General features: G+C 37.8%; 1 protein-coding gene across 1 annotated transcript in view; it reads right to left on the reverse strand.

Moving 5' to 3' along the window:
* Positions 1–460: 460 nt before the first annotated feature.
* LACE1 (lactation elevated 1) overlaps positions 461–14,285 on the reverse strand; it is a gene marked incomplete at both ends in the record, with an annotated part of 38,716 nt that continues 24,891 nt past the window's right edge. The window contains 3 exons of the mRNA XM_010156204.1: positions 461–561; positions 818–888; positions 4,300–4,382. Of these exons, the coding sequence (XP_010154506.1) occupies positions 461–561; positions 818–888; positions 4,300–4,382 (255 nt within the window). The remainder of the gene's footprint in view (positions 562–817; positions 889–4,299; positions 4,383–14,285) is intronic.

Consider the following 14,285-nt stretch of genomic DNA (forward strand, 5'->3'; position numbering starts at 1 on the left):
TTTGAGAAGGCCTCGGACTAAACAGATCTTGTACAGCTACTCACAACTAAGGCATGCAACAACAGCTTTACTCCGGTGGAGCCAGGATTACTACTCCTTTACCTGAGTATCAACTTAAACCCCAAATTTTAAAAACAGTATTTGAAGGCTATTTACATATCAGCATGTTATGGCTCCTAATACTCCAGGCATGTACTGTTTTAAGATTTTTGAAGACAATCTGTGACATAATTAAGGTGAATTTACTGTATCATTAAAAAGAAAATTATTATTGTTCTTTTGGAGAGTCGGCTTTTTTGCTTTCTCTCTGATTTAAAAATCCTTCCGCCAAGTTAAAAAAAGCCCTTTTAATTTCTTACAACTTTAGAAAACAGCGAGTTTTTGTGTTTCGCATTTAGGGTTTTTTTTAAACTGTGAAAAGTCTGAGTGTTAACTGATCTAGATTTGACTGGGTACTCACTCTGTCGCACAGCTCTTCAAACGTGAAGTCTGCAATGGTTCCACACGCTTTATTCAGCCTCAGCTCTCTGCCTTGCACTTTTAGAATCCTTGGTCTAGTTACTATGGGAACATGAACAAAGACTCAATCTTCTCTGGATAATTACTATAAAATTCATCTCTTACAGATAGGAAATGCATAGCTTGATGAATAATAGCACATGATTCAACACATAAATTAGACAAAATGCTGATACAATGACTGCCACTTGAGTGTGGCATCAACCCATATACAGCAATGGAACTTATTAATTGGTCAGTGGAGATTGGGCATTGTGTTCTAAATGTATTCTCTTTCAAGAGAAATTAACTTACGTACAATCATTTTGTTTCTGAGCCAGCTCATCAAACAACTTATCCATGACAGCCTCCACATCAGCTTCACTTGTGCTACAGTGAAAAGAATAATAGAATATGAAATTAATAACACTTGAAGCCAACATCAAACAGCTGCCTGAGCCTGCTTAGCTTTTTGCCCATAAAAAAAAACCAAAACCCACAGAGAACAGGATGTTATGCTCTAAATACAAACATTAGATTTAGAATACACTTAAAAGTAGAGAATATTAACTCTCAGGTAGATGATTCTGCCTTATTTGCATACACTGAAAGACTTCTGTGTTTTGAGCTGTTTCCAGTAATGAGGCAATACAGGCTGAGCAGATCCATTAACACTATGTGTACACAATGAGAAAAAAGGCTTCTGGCTCTATCTTGCATGCAAAATAAGAGCAAATAGACAAGGCAAGGCAGTCAAGCACCTAAAGAAGTAGCCTTTGAAATTTCTGAGAGGGGACTTTGTGAAATTAAATATTGGAGCAGCTTTTCGGGGGGAGGGGGGGGCAGAATCAAGTCAACTGTTTGTATTGATCAAACAATTTGCAAACTTAAAATATGAAATTCAAAATACCAGCATGATCTCTGCATTAGTCATTTTATCAGTTTACCCCCTCTGTCCCAAATACTATTGGGGAAAAGATCAACCACAGACAGTGAAAATGCAAAATAACTGTGCTGAGAGCTGAATTAAAGTTTATGTTCATCTTCTGTGCCACAAGAATTATAAAGCAGTCGTATTAGAGAATATTTTTGATCACTGAAAGCGTTAGAGGGCCAACCCTTCTGTGATTAGTTCTTAAAAATAGATAGACAATATCTAGCTGAGTGTGAAAGTTGAGCACAGTAAACTAATGCCACAATAGACAAACTAGAACTAGGATGCATAATGCTTCACTGAAGTTTGTAGAGTCTCATTTAGCGTGAAAAGTCTACTTGCACAGATCGTGGATGCACTCAAGTCGCATTGCTTCACACAGTTCTAGACGTCCTCTAAATGACAAGTGATGATCAGCATGTTATACAATTACTTTCCTGTTCATTAGGCCTCAAGGACCTTAAAAATGTTAACAGCAGAACTGAAATAACTACTTTTTAGCTCAAGCTTAACAACTGCAAACCTTGCAGATACAAAGAATTGGGGGGAAAAAAAAAACATTTGCCTTTTCAAATACTTCAAGAAACCTTTTCTGCATAGGAGACTGCATAAAATTGTAACTTCAAAAAAAAAAAGTAGTTTCTCTCAACATTGATATTTGTGTACTGCTTTCCCCTGACAAAGCGATACATGAAGAGACCAAACCAGAAAAAAAAAAAAGTGCCACAAAAGCAGGAAAAGGAGTGCCTGCATATCAGAGTGTATGCACACATGTATGAATGTAACTATCAAGAGCTTTGATGTAAAGGCTACAAGAAGAAACCGCCAAATATGATGCCTAGGTGGATATTTGCACCTAACTGCCAAGAAAGTTTGTTTTGAAAATACACACCTGAGACTGAGATCAAGGAAGTTGCTTTGATCAGGAATCTTGTAATTGTGTTACACTCATGGCTTTCAGATGAGTACTGAACACCTTTAAGCAACCCTCAGTGTGTATTTTAAGTGAAGAAAAGACTACAGAAATTATGAACCATGTAGAGGACTTTTAAAAAACGTGACGATGATGATGATGATATTACCAATAAGAGGGGAATGTAAACATGTCAGACAAGAACATTTTCTTTTGGGGGCAAGCTGAATAGCTAAATTCCAAAAACCTGTAGCAAAACACTGTATAGTAACTAATTTTAAAACAAACCAAAAAATCCCCTCATACTAAGCTAGTTCTGCAGGGTTGAAAGCTCCAATGAACAAGTTTGAATAGAAGAATGAATGAGATTCCCTCAAAAAAGAAAGGATGATGAAATAAGTTTCTTATTTCCACTGGCAGCTATGGGATTTTTTTTTTTTTTTTTTCCACACACACTGCTCCCTAGGGATTCACACAAGTCCTAGAGGTAACCAACATCCTTCCAATGGAAGAAGGCGAGACAGACTTCTCACCAAACTGTCGTTCACTTGACCACAAGAACACCATGACAACTCTGCCGGGTACTACCCCTGGGACACGTTCTTATTTCTTCTCCCCTGAGTGCTGGTGCCATAGGCAGCGTGTTTTGCCTAGTACCTGCTAGAAACCACCTACATGCTCTTCCTTTGTTCAGAGCATGCACAGTGGGAAGAGAATACGGTAGGTGCTCTGCACAACGCTCAAAACAGAAAGTCACAGAGTGCAGTGGCACAATAAGCAGAGCCATAAGCAGCCACAGCTACACAGACATCGGAACAAGAGCCACGATGATCAACGCCGAGATAACAGTGGCAGCTTCAAACAATGCTTCCTAGCAGACACCACAAAACTTAAAGAAAGTGGAGTCAGGCTAGAATATAGAATTACTTTGCTTGAGTTCATACAGCCACACTTGGTTTGAAGATAGAGAACCTGCACTTGACCTGTTTACCGTATGTAAAATTTTGTCATTTCCTTCCAGAAGCATAAAGACTTACCCTTTGTAATTCTACTAAGTAGTTCTCCTGCCTCCAGACAAACTACGATTTCTAACTTCACTATAAAGTGATATGGACGTATTTAGTTTCAAAGATCTGTCACATTGATTAAAATACTGCACCTTTCTTCATGGAAACACAACATCTAAAACAATACTGTATGTTGTGTTGAAAGATACAATGGTTATAAATCTCATTTTAAGCTATTGTCTGCCTTGCTCAGGTTGTCATCAATTTAATAATACTGAAAGAGCAAATATGAGATAGAAAAACGTCTGCAATGCCAAGGTTTCAAAGTGTTTAAAAAGAAAGAGAGGATGTTTCTACTAGGCAGATATATGCTGCAACCATAAGCACACATGTGAATGTATTTTTAAATATATTTATTTGCAAATATAGAATAAAGTGCTAAAGAAATTTCGCCACGATAAACAGAAACAATCTGTCAAAACAGGAGGGTGTTGGGGTTTTTTTAATCCACAGCACTGGAAACACCCAACATTAAATGAATCCTTGTCATTGGATTTCTATAAATACTTAATTACTTAAATACAATAAGGATGTTCTTCTATTATAAGAGAATTGTGCAATCTCTTACAAGAGGATATTCATTTCTTTCTAACCATCTGTCACTTCAGTTCTCCAAACACCACACCTCCCCAAAAAATCTAATTAGTTTTTATTCAGTCACACATTATAAATGATGCTAGTGTGGATACTGAAAATGTAGTTTAATGAAGTTAATATCAAGGCATAATGGAAGGCGGTTTGCTGAACAAAATGGACCAGAAAGCAAAGAAAGGAAAAGTCACACCCTGCTAATTCTACTATACATTTTTCATTTCCCATTGAGTAGGAAATTATTGGCTAATAAGAAGGAAAAAAGAGGACAAATACCACATCAAAGATAAACTTACAGGTAGTAAAGTTTTCCAGCAGCAGGAAGCACTCGTTTTCTGTAGTCTATTCCAGAATCAAGCTGGACTGTGCTGCAGTATTTCTACAGAGACAAAAAAAGAAAGCTTTCTTCAAGCCAAAGCTGTATTTATTACTGTCTGCATTAGAGAGAAGACACACTGCTTTGGTAACTATCAGCATGAATATCACCTGCAAAACTGAAATTCAAGATCACAAAACTGAAGCCTCCTTTACTATTATGAAGCAAAACAAAAAAAATTCTGGAAAACATTCACATACTCGAAACAAGAAAGTAACCATTTTCAAAAGTCCATTAACTAGAAAATTAATATAGATCGGAAGCACATGGAATGAGAAGAGGGTGGACATTATTCTCTCTGGGTAGTGTAAAAATAATTATTTTCACATTAAAGAATATGCACTTAGAAGTAGATAATTAAAGAAATAAAAGTTTAACAAACCACAATCAAATTCTAGCAACAGAGACAACTGAAACTACTTCTAGTTTATGAGGTAAAAATAATTTTACCTTTTCCTTCTATTAAGATGATTAAAAATTTTACGAGTCAAACATCAAATATATCAACCACACCAAGTCTTGCTGCAAAGTGGATTGAAACATAAAGGGGAATAAACAAAACTCCATGTCAAAAAGATTTTGTTTACTTTTCGTAATGTCTGAATTGACTCAGAAGAGCACCCTTTTTCCCCCCCCCCCCCCTTAACAACCTGTAAGATTCCAAGTGGCATACAGACGTCCCTGTGTAGTCACAATAATTGCTTCTCTGTTAGAAAACTCAAAACCAGCTGTACTAAAGGGTGCTTTTTTTGATTCAAGGCCTGAGGCTGAAAGCAAAATTCTCACTAACCTCAGTGGGATCAAGATTTTATACCCTCTGGTAAAGGGAATAGCTGTTTATCTGCTATTACTACTGCCAACATACACAACTTCTTGGTCTTATATAGCTAGAAGCAAAAGAAGCTATAAAAGAAAGGAAGGACAAGTTGTAGTATTTCAGAAAAATATATCTCTATCAACAATTTAATTTAAGCAATAAAACTTGGGGGTTTTGTAGGTAATTCAACACCATTAAAATTCTTTGGATTGCTAGAATCCATTAAATTACTCTGCCTCTTCAATGCACTATGAACTATTAGTTTATCTTCAATACACTTGTTACGCGTTTCATATTCTCTGTGTCAATTTTTTCAAAGCCTCCTTAAGGCCATTCAAATATCAAAATTGGAAATGTCAAATCTCATTTATAGCAACTACATTGCAGGGAAAAAAACCACCCTAAATTTTAGAAGAACTATCATCAGTGATTTAAGGAACAATAGCCCTTTTGAAGAAATGCATTGCATAGGACTTAGATTACAAGTATCTGCAGGAGTAACTGCCAAGACTCACTGCACTAATTTTTTGCCCTTGGCTATTACTGAAGGCTTTATATCTATTTTAAAACACCAACTTCTCTGCAAAGATATACAGCTGAAGGAAGAAGGTGGGGGAAAAAGAAAAGTCATCCTGAAAGCACAGAATCCCAGGAAAATCCATGTATCTTTAATTCCGGTAAGTGAAGAAGCCATGCTAATCAAATCATTATCTTGGGCTAAGGCTACTGCAAACACAATAGCATTGGTGCTACAATATTATTATAATCTATTCCCTTTCTTTTCGTGAAAGCTTACAAAGAAAGAGAATAGCAGAGCAGAAGAAAAAAGTTCCAGAGGCATGTAATAATATGCAGAAGGGAGGGAGGATGTTTAAGCTTTTCTTCAGTATCAGTCTGGCAGTCAAGGCTAGAAGGAAGAGTCCTGAAATTTCCCAGAAAAGCTGGTGTACTTTGCTTTTCTTTGCCAGGCGCTGATGCCCAGCATCTTTCCTCCTAACGCTTTATTTTTTCTGAAGTAGTAGATTAGCTCAAGTATTATTTTCCTCCTGTTAATAGGGAAAAAACACACCACATTACTGCAGCTATGCAGACTACGAGATTATTTAGATTACCTTCAGATACTTGGGTATTTACCAACACTGTTTATCATTTGGGGTTTTTTCCCTGGGAACAAGAGGTAGGAAATTTTGCGTTATCTCTGTGGCCTTCAAGATGGATTTACAAATTCTACCACTCTTGCAGAGTGTTGTGTTGTAGACGGAGTGAAGAGCGAACACAGAACTACATATACAAAAGAGTAGGGTTACTTAAGAGCGTATGTGTATATATACATATAAAGTAGGCGTATGGTATATTTAAGAGGCATGGTTATGGTAGGGCTGACAAGAAAAGTGCACCTGAACACTGGAGCTGGTGTAAATTCATTGTGCTGGTTTTTGCAGCTGCTAACGACCGCTGAGCAGGGCAGACACGCTGTGCTTCAAATAGTGAGCTACACTATGCAGGTCACTGCGGCTTGTTGAAATATTAAATCAGCACTTGGTGCTGATTTGTATTGTAGTTCACCTGTGTTCTGCTTACAAACTTACCATTCCTAAAACACACTAACAGGCCTTTATGACTCCACGATTTAACCTTACAGTGAATGAGTTTTGCAGGTAACAACTGTAGATGTAAATACTACTAATACAGCTATGAAGTAGGCACATTTCTTCAGTCTTCCTTCCCTTTTCTCTTTCTTCAAAGTAATTAGTATTATCACTATTCAGGAAAAATTGCTATCATTAGTGACACTAGTTAAGAAGAGCTTGTGTGCTCAAAAGCTCATTTATGGTTCTGGGCCCTTTCTAAGCTACTAACAGTAGCCCAAACGAAAGATACTTCTTTCCCCATCAACCTTGCCTTGTCTGTCTACAGTAACGTACTACTATTGATGCTAACGTCATACATTACATAGTTTATTTAAAAAACATGCTACACATTCTATAGGGCCTTTCAGCCAGAAAGGCAACAGCAGCATCCCATTCAGAGATCTATCAAATACAGTTATTATAGTCCTACTATATTTTTTGCTTTCCTTAGGAGGTAAAAGTCAAACGAACCAAATAAACAAAAGGGAAAGTCAGATACTCAGCAGTTTTTTTGTAATACATGATATAAGCAAGGAAGTAGGGGCCAGTTAACAGGAACACAGAGATACTCAGTGCTTTGGAAAACATTTGGCATTTTACTATCCTGCTCCCTTCCTGGCTGTGGCTAACCAATACCCACTTTTGGTTTGGGTTGGTGGTTTTTGGTTTGGTTTTGTTGGTTTTTGTTTGTTTGGGGTTTTGTTTTTTTTTTTTTACTTAAGTCTGTCCTATCTTTCAAACACAGTTCTGTCTCCTATTTTTCAAACCAGCATTCTCAGTCGAATTTTGGTTTATATTTCACTAGGAATCTCTAACATATTTTTCATCCATTACCAACCATCTCAAGAACCACTGACTTGGGGCCTTGAAGTCAATTTGTCCCCCCCTTCCTGTTTGGTTTTTTTGAGGGCCTCTCCGGACTGATGCTCAGATCAGGAAGGTACTCAAGCCATTTAGAGCCCATGTTCTAAATAAAAATAAACCAGCCACAAGAATTTCCTAACCCTTCTACAGGTTCACATGGGTATCTACCACTGTTCGTCATTAATTATTTTTACTGAGACATTTCAAAGCTCACCCACACCTATTCTGTTAGGCATTGTATAAATATACATAATCTAGACAGCCCCTGCTATTAAAACAAAACATTATAATCTGCGTAGCAACATGCTCCCAGAAAACATTCCTTTAAAACATGATTGCCGCTGTTAGGTTGTAAGCTTTGTAGGGAAGGAACCACCTTCTCCCTGTGCGAATACATAACAATAGAGTACAGATCTATAGGTGCCTCTGGAAAATAACAAAATTCAAACAGAAGCGTGAATAAAAAATCAGATTAATAAATGATTATGTGGAAGAAATTAATGCAAGCAAAGCAGCACACAAACATCCACTGGTGCGGGCACTGCTATTTACACAGACTGGGCTCCACGCAGCAGAGAAGAGAAAGGGTGTGATAGCAGTACCAGTGGAGGAGGATTGCTTGTACTGCCCGGCAATAACAGCAGAGTTTCCCCTCCAAGTTAAGAATGTACCGGTGGAGACGGTTCTAAAGGGCGATTCAGCACATGGTTACCTTTACTCAAAGCCAGAGTCAGAAAGGTCACAGAGAAGCTGTGCACCGAGCGGAGATGCAAAAGTTTTTCCTTTTGGGGTTTTCTTTGTAGACAAGGGTACCCACTGCGGTTCTTTGTTTCTACACACGTAAACATTAGCTTGTCTGCATCACGGGAGCGCAGAGGGCAAAATGTTCATATTTGTAAATACTTTTTTCACGACAAATGCTTCAAATCTTAAAAAGGTGGCATATAATGAGAACATATAATAAAAGAAAATAATGCACACCAAACAAAATATTGTATACACCCAAGCAAAACCCTTAAAATACTAGATTTACAAAAATGAAAATACATTGATACATGTATTGTATCTGATACATGTACTGTGATACATGGTTGCACAGTATGGAAAAAACCAAATACTGCTCACAACTGTAAGAAATATATACTGAACCTCAGAGGGGGTGCCTATGTGAGTACCACTACGTACCTTCTCTCCCCTTCACAGGTGTCAACATTACACTCTGGCATCACGGAACTAGGAAATCAATACTATCAGTACCAACCCTGCAAATCTGGGGGGCGAGGCGGTGCAGGTAGGCTTCTCTACTTTTTACCCTTCATCTTTTTGCAGCACAGGGAAAAAAACCTACTAAGATTACACATAGTTGTTCTACTTTCTCCCTCCATCTTTGAACTAACTTCTCCAGCACTGGACTGATTAAACCCTACAGATGTGATTGCATCCTTACACTCACTAATCACCACCACGGAATCCTAATCAAAAGCCAAAGAACTAACCGGAGTGCTCAGATTGTTAGTACTTCATTGTCAAAGCCTGTAACTACTGGTTTCCATTTTTTAAGATCGAGTTTTAAACTTTCAGATTTCATTTACTTAGGATAAATTTCTACTTTTCTTTTGAAATAAATACTCAAACCTGAAGCTACAGTTACTCTCCTCTGTTCTTGTGGAACCATCTACAGTTTCCAACAAATTTCCCATTCTATTGAGATATTTCAAGTCTGACTTACCCTATTCAATTCAAATGCATTAAATTAATTAGTCATACAATTTATTTTGAAGTCATTTATGTATTTATGTATACAAAGAACAAATACAATTACAGAATTGAAAACGCAATTAGTAAGTTAAAAATACAGCATGATCATGCACTCATTTCGACTGAAGTGGCAGAAAACTTTTTATTCCAGAAGGAAAAAAGACAAAGCCTCAAAGCTCAACTCAAGACAGAATATTTAAAACAACAATCTTCAGATAGAAGAGATTAAATCAGAATTTCAGTAAACCTACTGAAGTTATTAAATATAGATTAATATAAATACATTTTTCTTCCTGTAAACACCTCTAATATTCCTTTGATGCTGCAATCAAGAACTGTAGCAATTAAAATGTTTAACCACTCAAGAAATTAAAGTACATGACATGATAGATTGTTAAGTAGAGGAACAAAGGTTTCAGAAAACTTCAAAAGGCAGTCAAAGTTAACTGGATAACCTGCAAGTTACCAAGACACGTGTTTCCCCTGTGTCACAAAAACCCCTGAAATGCTAATAGATGGCCTTGTGACCTACATTACACACTGTACTAAACGGCATGTGTCCCTGTGAGCTCCAATACTGTCATCAGCTCACGACCCTTGATAATGCAGGTGAGTAGATCTTTCAACCTTATAGAAGACCACTGTAAGTCAACCCAATTATCACTCTCTGCTCTGAATTTTAATGGCATTAAAAAAAAAAAAAGCCAACAACATACAAAATCACACAGCTCATCTTGTTGGCCCACAGGACCAGACAAACCCTTCCTGAGGACCTGCTGAAGTGGTGTAGGGGAACCAAGATGTGAGAGTGCCTCACCTTGGGATGATCAATACCTTGATTCACATACCTGCTGAGCTTCCTCAGCCTTTTGCACTCGGGTCAACCAGACACCTGCAAATGCAGCGGTAGTACTGCGTCTGCAGTATTAAATACACTTTCCATACGAGCAAAGAAGAGTATAGTCCTACCCCCGGGCATGCAAACCTGCACAATTAATACTCCTGGCCTCTGGTGTAGTTCTTAACAAACACATTAGAACATCTGCTATTAATAACCAAATCCATGCCTACCCAAGAAGTGCAACTTCTAACCACTCTTTCTGAGCGAATTTCCATGTAGGTATCATCTTCCCGTTTCAAATGCATCCTAAGCCTCTAAGTCTGTATTAGCTCATATCCAAAAAAAAAACCAAACCAAACCAAACCAACCAACCAAAAAAAAAAAACCACTCCCTGCAAACCAAAAACTCCACTCCACTAAAAAACACCCCACACCTGTCCCGCTGATTTGGTCTCCACTACAATACACAGGACCACTAACATTCCTCCCCTCCAGCAAATCAAAAAACAACGACACGGCTCACTGGCAATAACTCTCATACGTTTACATCCAGCCTAAGAAAGAAAAATTCTCTCACATCACACAACATGTGGACACATGATGAGAAACCTCAGCCAGCAAAAAAGGATGAGTTCTCCAGGTAAATAGAGCTCACCAGACTTAACTATTTTTATTTTTCATTATTGGACTCTGGGTAGTGTTAGATTATCAACCACAATTTGGGGGTTTTTTCCTTAATTTTTTTTCTGAAGCGATCTCGAGAAAAGGTTTCTCCATCCAAAGGACGCCATTACGACTGGCATTTTCCCAAATGGTTCATAATTGTGGTAGAACAAGAACCCTCTCAAACAAAAACGCAGCGTGTCACGAAGAAGTTATTTCTGACCTAGAAAGCATACCCACAGGTTTTCGTTTTGGTGCACTCTCAAAGTCATCAGCAAGCGACAATCACAGCACGTTTCAGAACGTGAAACCGGTCCCGCCGGGACTCGCGTGCTGGACAGGTCTGTCCACAGCCTGCTGAGAGCGGCGTATGGAGTTAAGTGCAGTGTTTCCTCTCCGATGCAGCTCTACAAGGAGATCAACCAGACCATTAAGTCACGAGCAAGCACGGTACAGGTGCAGGACCTTCAAAGAGCTTAGCCATGCTTAAAATTGGCCTTGTTTAAAAAGAGAAGAAAGAGAGAGGGAGTTTGTTATCAAGTTTGCAACACTCCAACTTTCTGCTACACAGATCCCTGGGAGCAAGATGTACTCAGGGGGAGGGAGAAGGAGAAAGGGAATCATCGGGTATTTGGTGGTGGATAAAAACTTGGCCCAAGCGTTGCTGGGTGTGCATACAGTTTTTGTCTCTCTGTTCAGATGTTGTTGAAACAGTAGACTTTAAAGAAAATGTCAATGAATCCTCATAAGCACTATACGTGACCTCTGGGGTAATTAGCAATCATTCAAAAGCAACAAGACTAAAATGTTCTATTCTTTATTACTGTCAGCTCTTGTCTTGATCAGCATTTTAATAAAGATGGTTCATTGCTAAGACAGTTTCATGAATCAGTCATAATTACATTCTGACACTCAGTGAATAGTAAAGCAAAACTAAATATCACTTCATCAACCTTTCTAACCTTTATGCAAGTATTAACTGTAAATAATTTTTACACAATCTTACAACAGAAAATCTGCATATTTCTTAGCTTTGTACATACTCTACCCTAACTGAATTTCCTGTGACCTATACCTGAAAAGAAACCCTTACAATCAGACATAATTATTTAGTCTTGCATGATATTCAGGTGTTGCCTTTCAGAGAGCAAATCAGCTTCAAGTACAAAAGGCTATCTGTTCTACAAAGCAGTGCTATGCTTTAAGGGGTTAACTAATTTTTAATTTTTTTACAGTTTTTCCCTGATATTCTTCATTACTTGCAGTAACAAAATACAGGAAATGGCTACAACAGCCTTAGACACTTCATGCTTATTTCAATTTTAAATGTACAAAACAACCCTCTAAGTTTTCTTCAAAATTTGTTCCAAAATGTCATCCAAGTATACAGTACAATATCAGTGAGACTCATTGTGCTCGCATTAATTTTGGATGACAAACATTTTATTTGTGAATTATTTTTAAGTGGACATAGAGCACAGAAATCTGGGAACTACAGTACTGCCAAACATAATTTTTTAAATGAATCTTTGTCTTATATTTGTGACAAGAACACTTTAAACTTTAAAATAAAGAGTTTAACAGAGAGAAATTTAGAGGTAAAATTAATTCAATGGAAGTTTGCACAAGTTTACATTACAGCCTTCAAAACTTCAGCAACTAAGAAACCCCACTATTCTTGCGACCACAAGGAACATACGATCTATTGTACAACTTTTCAATAACTTAATTTAATGTCTAGCTACAAATCGGCTACCCCCTAAGAAGAGGAAAAATAGACAATTAACTCGTAAAATAATAGCGCATGAATAAAGACAGAGACTCTGAAAATGTACTGTTCTGTGAACAGTATTTCAGATATGCAAACAAAAGTGAAAGAATTCAGGAGGTACAGATGTGGCTGTGCTGGGTACGAGACAAGTAGCCTCTCCTTTTTCCAGTCAGGGAGCAGAAGAATGGCAGAGCAAACTTCCACGCAGTAAGAATTGCACTCGACAGCTCTCCCCAGTTCATACCACTTAGAAAAAAAATCTTCCTGCAGGATGAGTAGAAAGAAAAAAAGAAAGAACAAAACCCCAAAACCAACCCGCAGACCACTGTATAACATTCCGTTTTGCTAAAGAACCAATAATGACTAACGTTCAATTTCCTAATAAACAAGCTGCGGTGATCTTTGAAAAACAAATGCCAAGAGTTCACTGGGAATCTGTAACGTGGAGTTTTGTAAGCTAAGGGTCAAACACAGCCCTAATACATGTACTTCACTGGAATTATACACTGGATGAAGTTATTTGTTTAGATTTCTTTTTTGCTGTTGTATTTCTTTTTAACATTTGATTTGTATTTCTTTTCCCAGTATTAGCCTTTGCTCCTGCCAGAACTGTTGGCAGGCAGGGGGAAAAGAAATGGGGGGAGGAGGGGAGGGGGAGAAAAGTAGTATTGATTTACAAAACTGGATTCCCCAGAATAATAAAAAAAAAGGCGATTTAAGATCTAAACAAAGGCTAAAGATGGCTTACGCTTAGCTCTGATGAGGTCCACTACCTCATTACCAACAACTGAAAACTTCTGATGCATTTTGTTTCAAGAGAATCCAAAAGTCCTTGCTGTAAAGCAGGCTGGGGGGTGCAGGGCCCATTCACTCTTTCTGTATCACAACCATTATGTAAGAAGTATAAAACACTGCCTTTATGCTGCCAAACCACAATGACTCTTCTTACATCAAAGCGTTTGCACCACTAGGGTGTTTTTTTTTTCGCCGAAATTTATTCAAGCCAAGGGCAGGGAGACAACAATTCATACACGCTAATTACACCTAATTATCTATTCCTCTTTTTTTTTTTTTTTCCACCAGCTTCGGCCAGTGTTATTTGCTATCTGGGTTTCTCACAACCTTCCCTTGCCCTGTCCATCCAGCTCAACAGTAAAGTCTTTGAAGAAAACAGTTGTGGCTTCTCAGGATTTTTAACAATATAAGGTTCAACTCAAATTAAATTATTCTATTATTAGTTTTGACACATTTATGTGTTAAATATGAAGGCCTCTCGGTTAACTTGGCAAATTCCTCACATCTCTTCATGGCTAGAATTGCTGGTAACACCCTCTCTTGTAGGAGCTTCTCCTCATGCTTTCTTTTCATGATCTAAATGAAATGTTTATTGGATTAAAGTTCTTCTCTGCAGACCTCCATGGTGGCCTGTGACAAAGAGCTTAAAAGCTTTATTAATTGGCTCGGGCTTTTTGGGGGGAGGCAGGACCTCATTTCACATTACATCACAAGCAAATAAAACTGCCACGTGTAATTAGACTAATTTACCCTGATACAGCAGGAA

This window comes from Eurypyga helias, unplaced genomic scaffold (assembly GCF_000690775.1).
Source record: "Eurypyga helias isolate BGI_N326 unplaced genomic scaffold, ASM69077v1 scaffold17257, whole genome shotgun sequence".
NCBI classification, from domain to species: Eukaryota; Metazoa; Chordata; class Aves; order Eurypygiformes; family Eurypygidae; genus Eurypyga; species Eurypyga helias.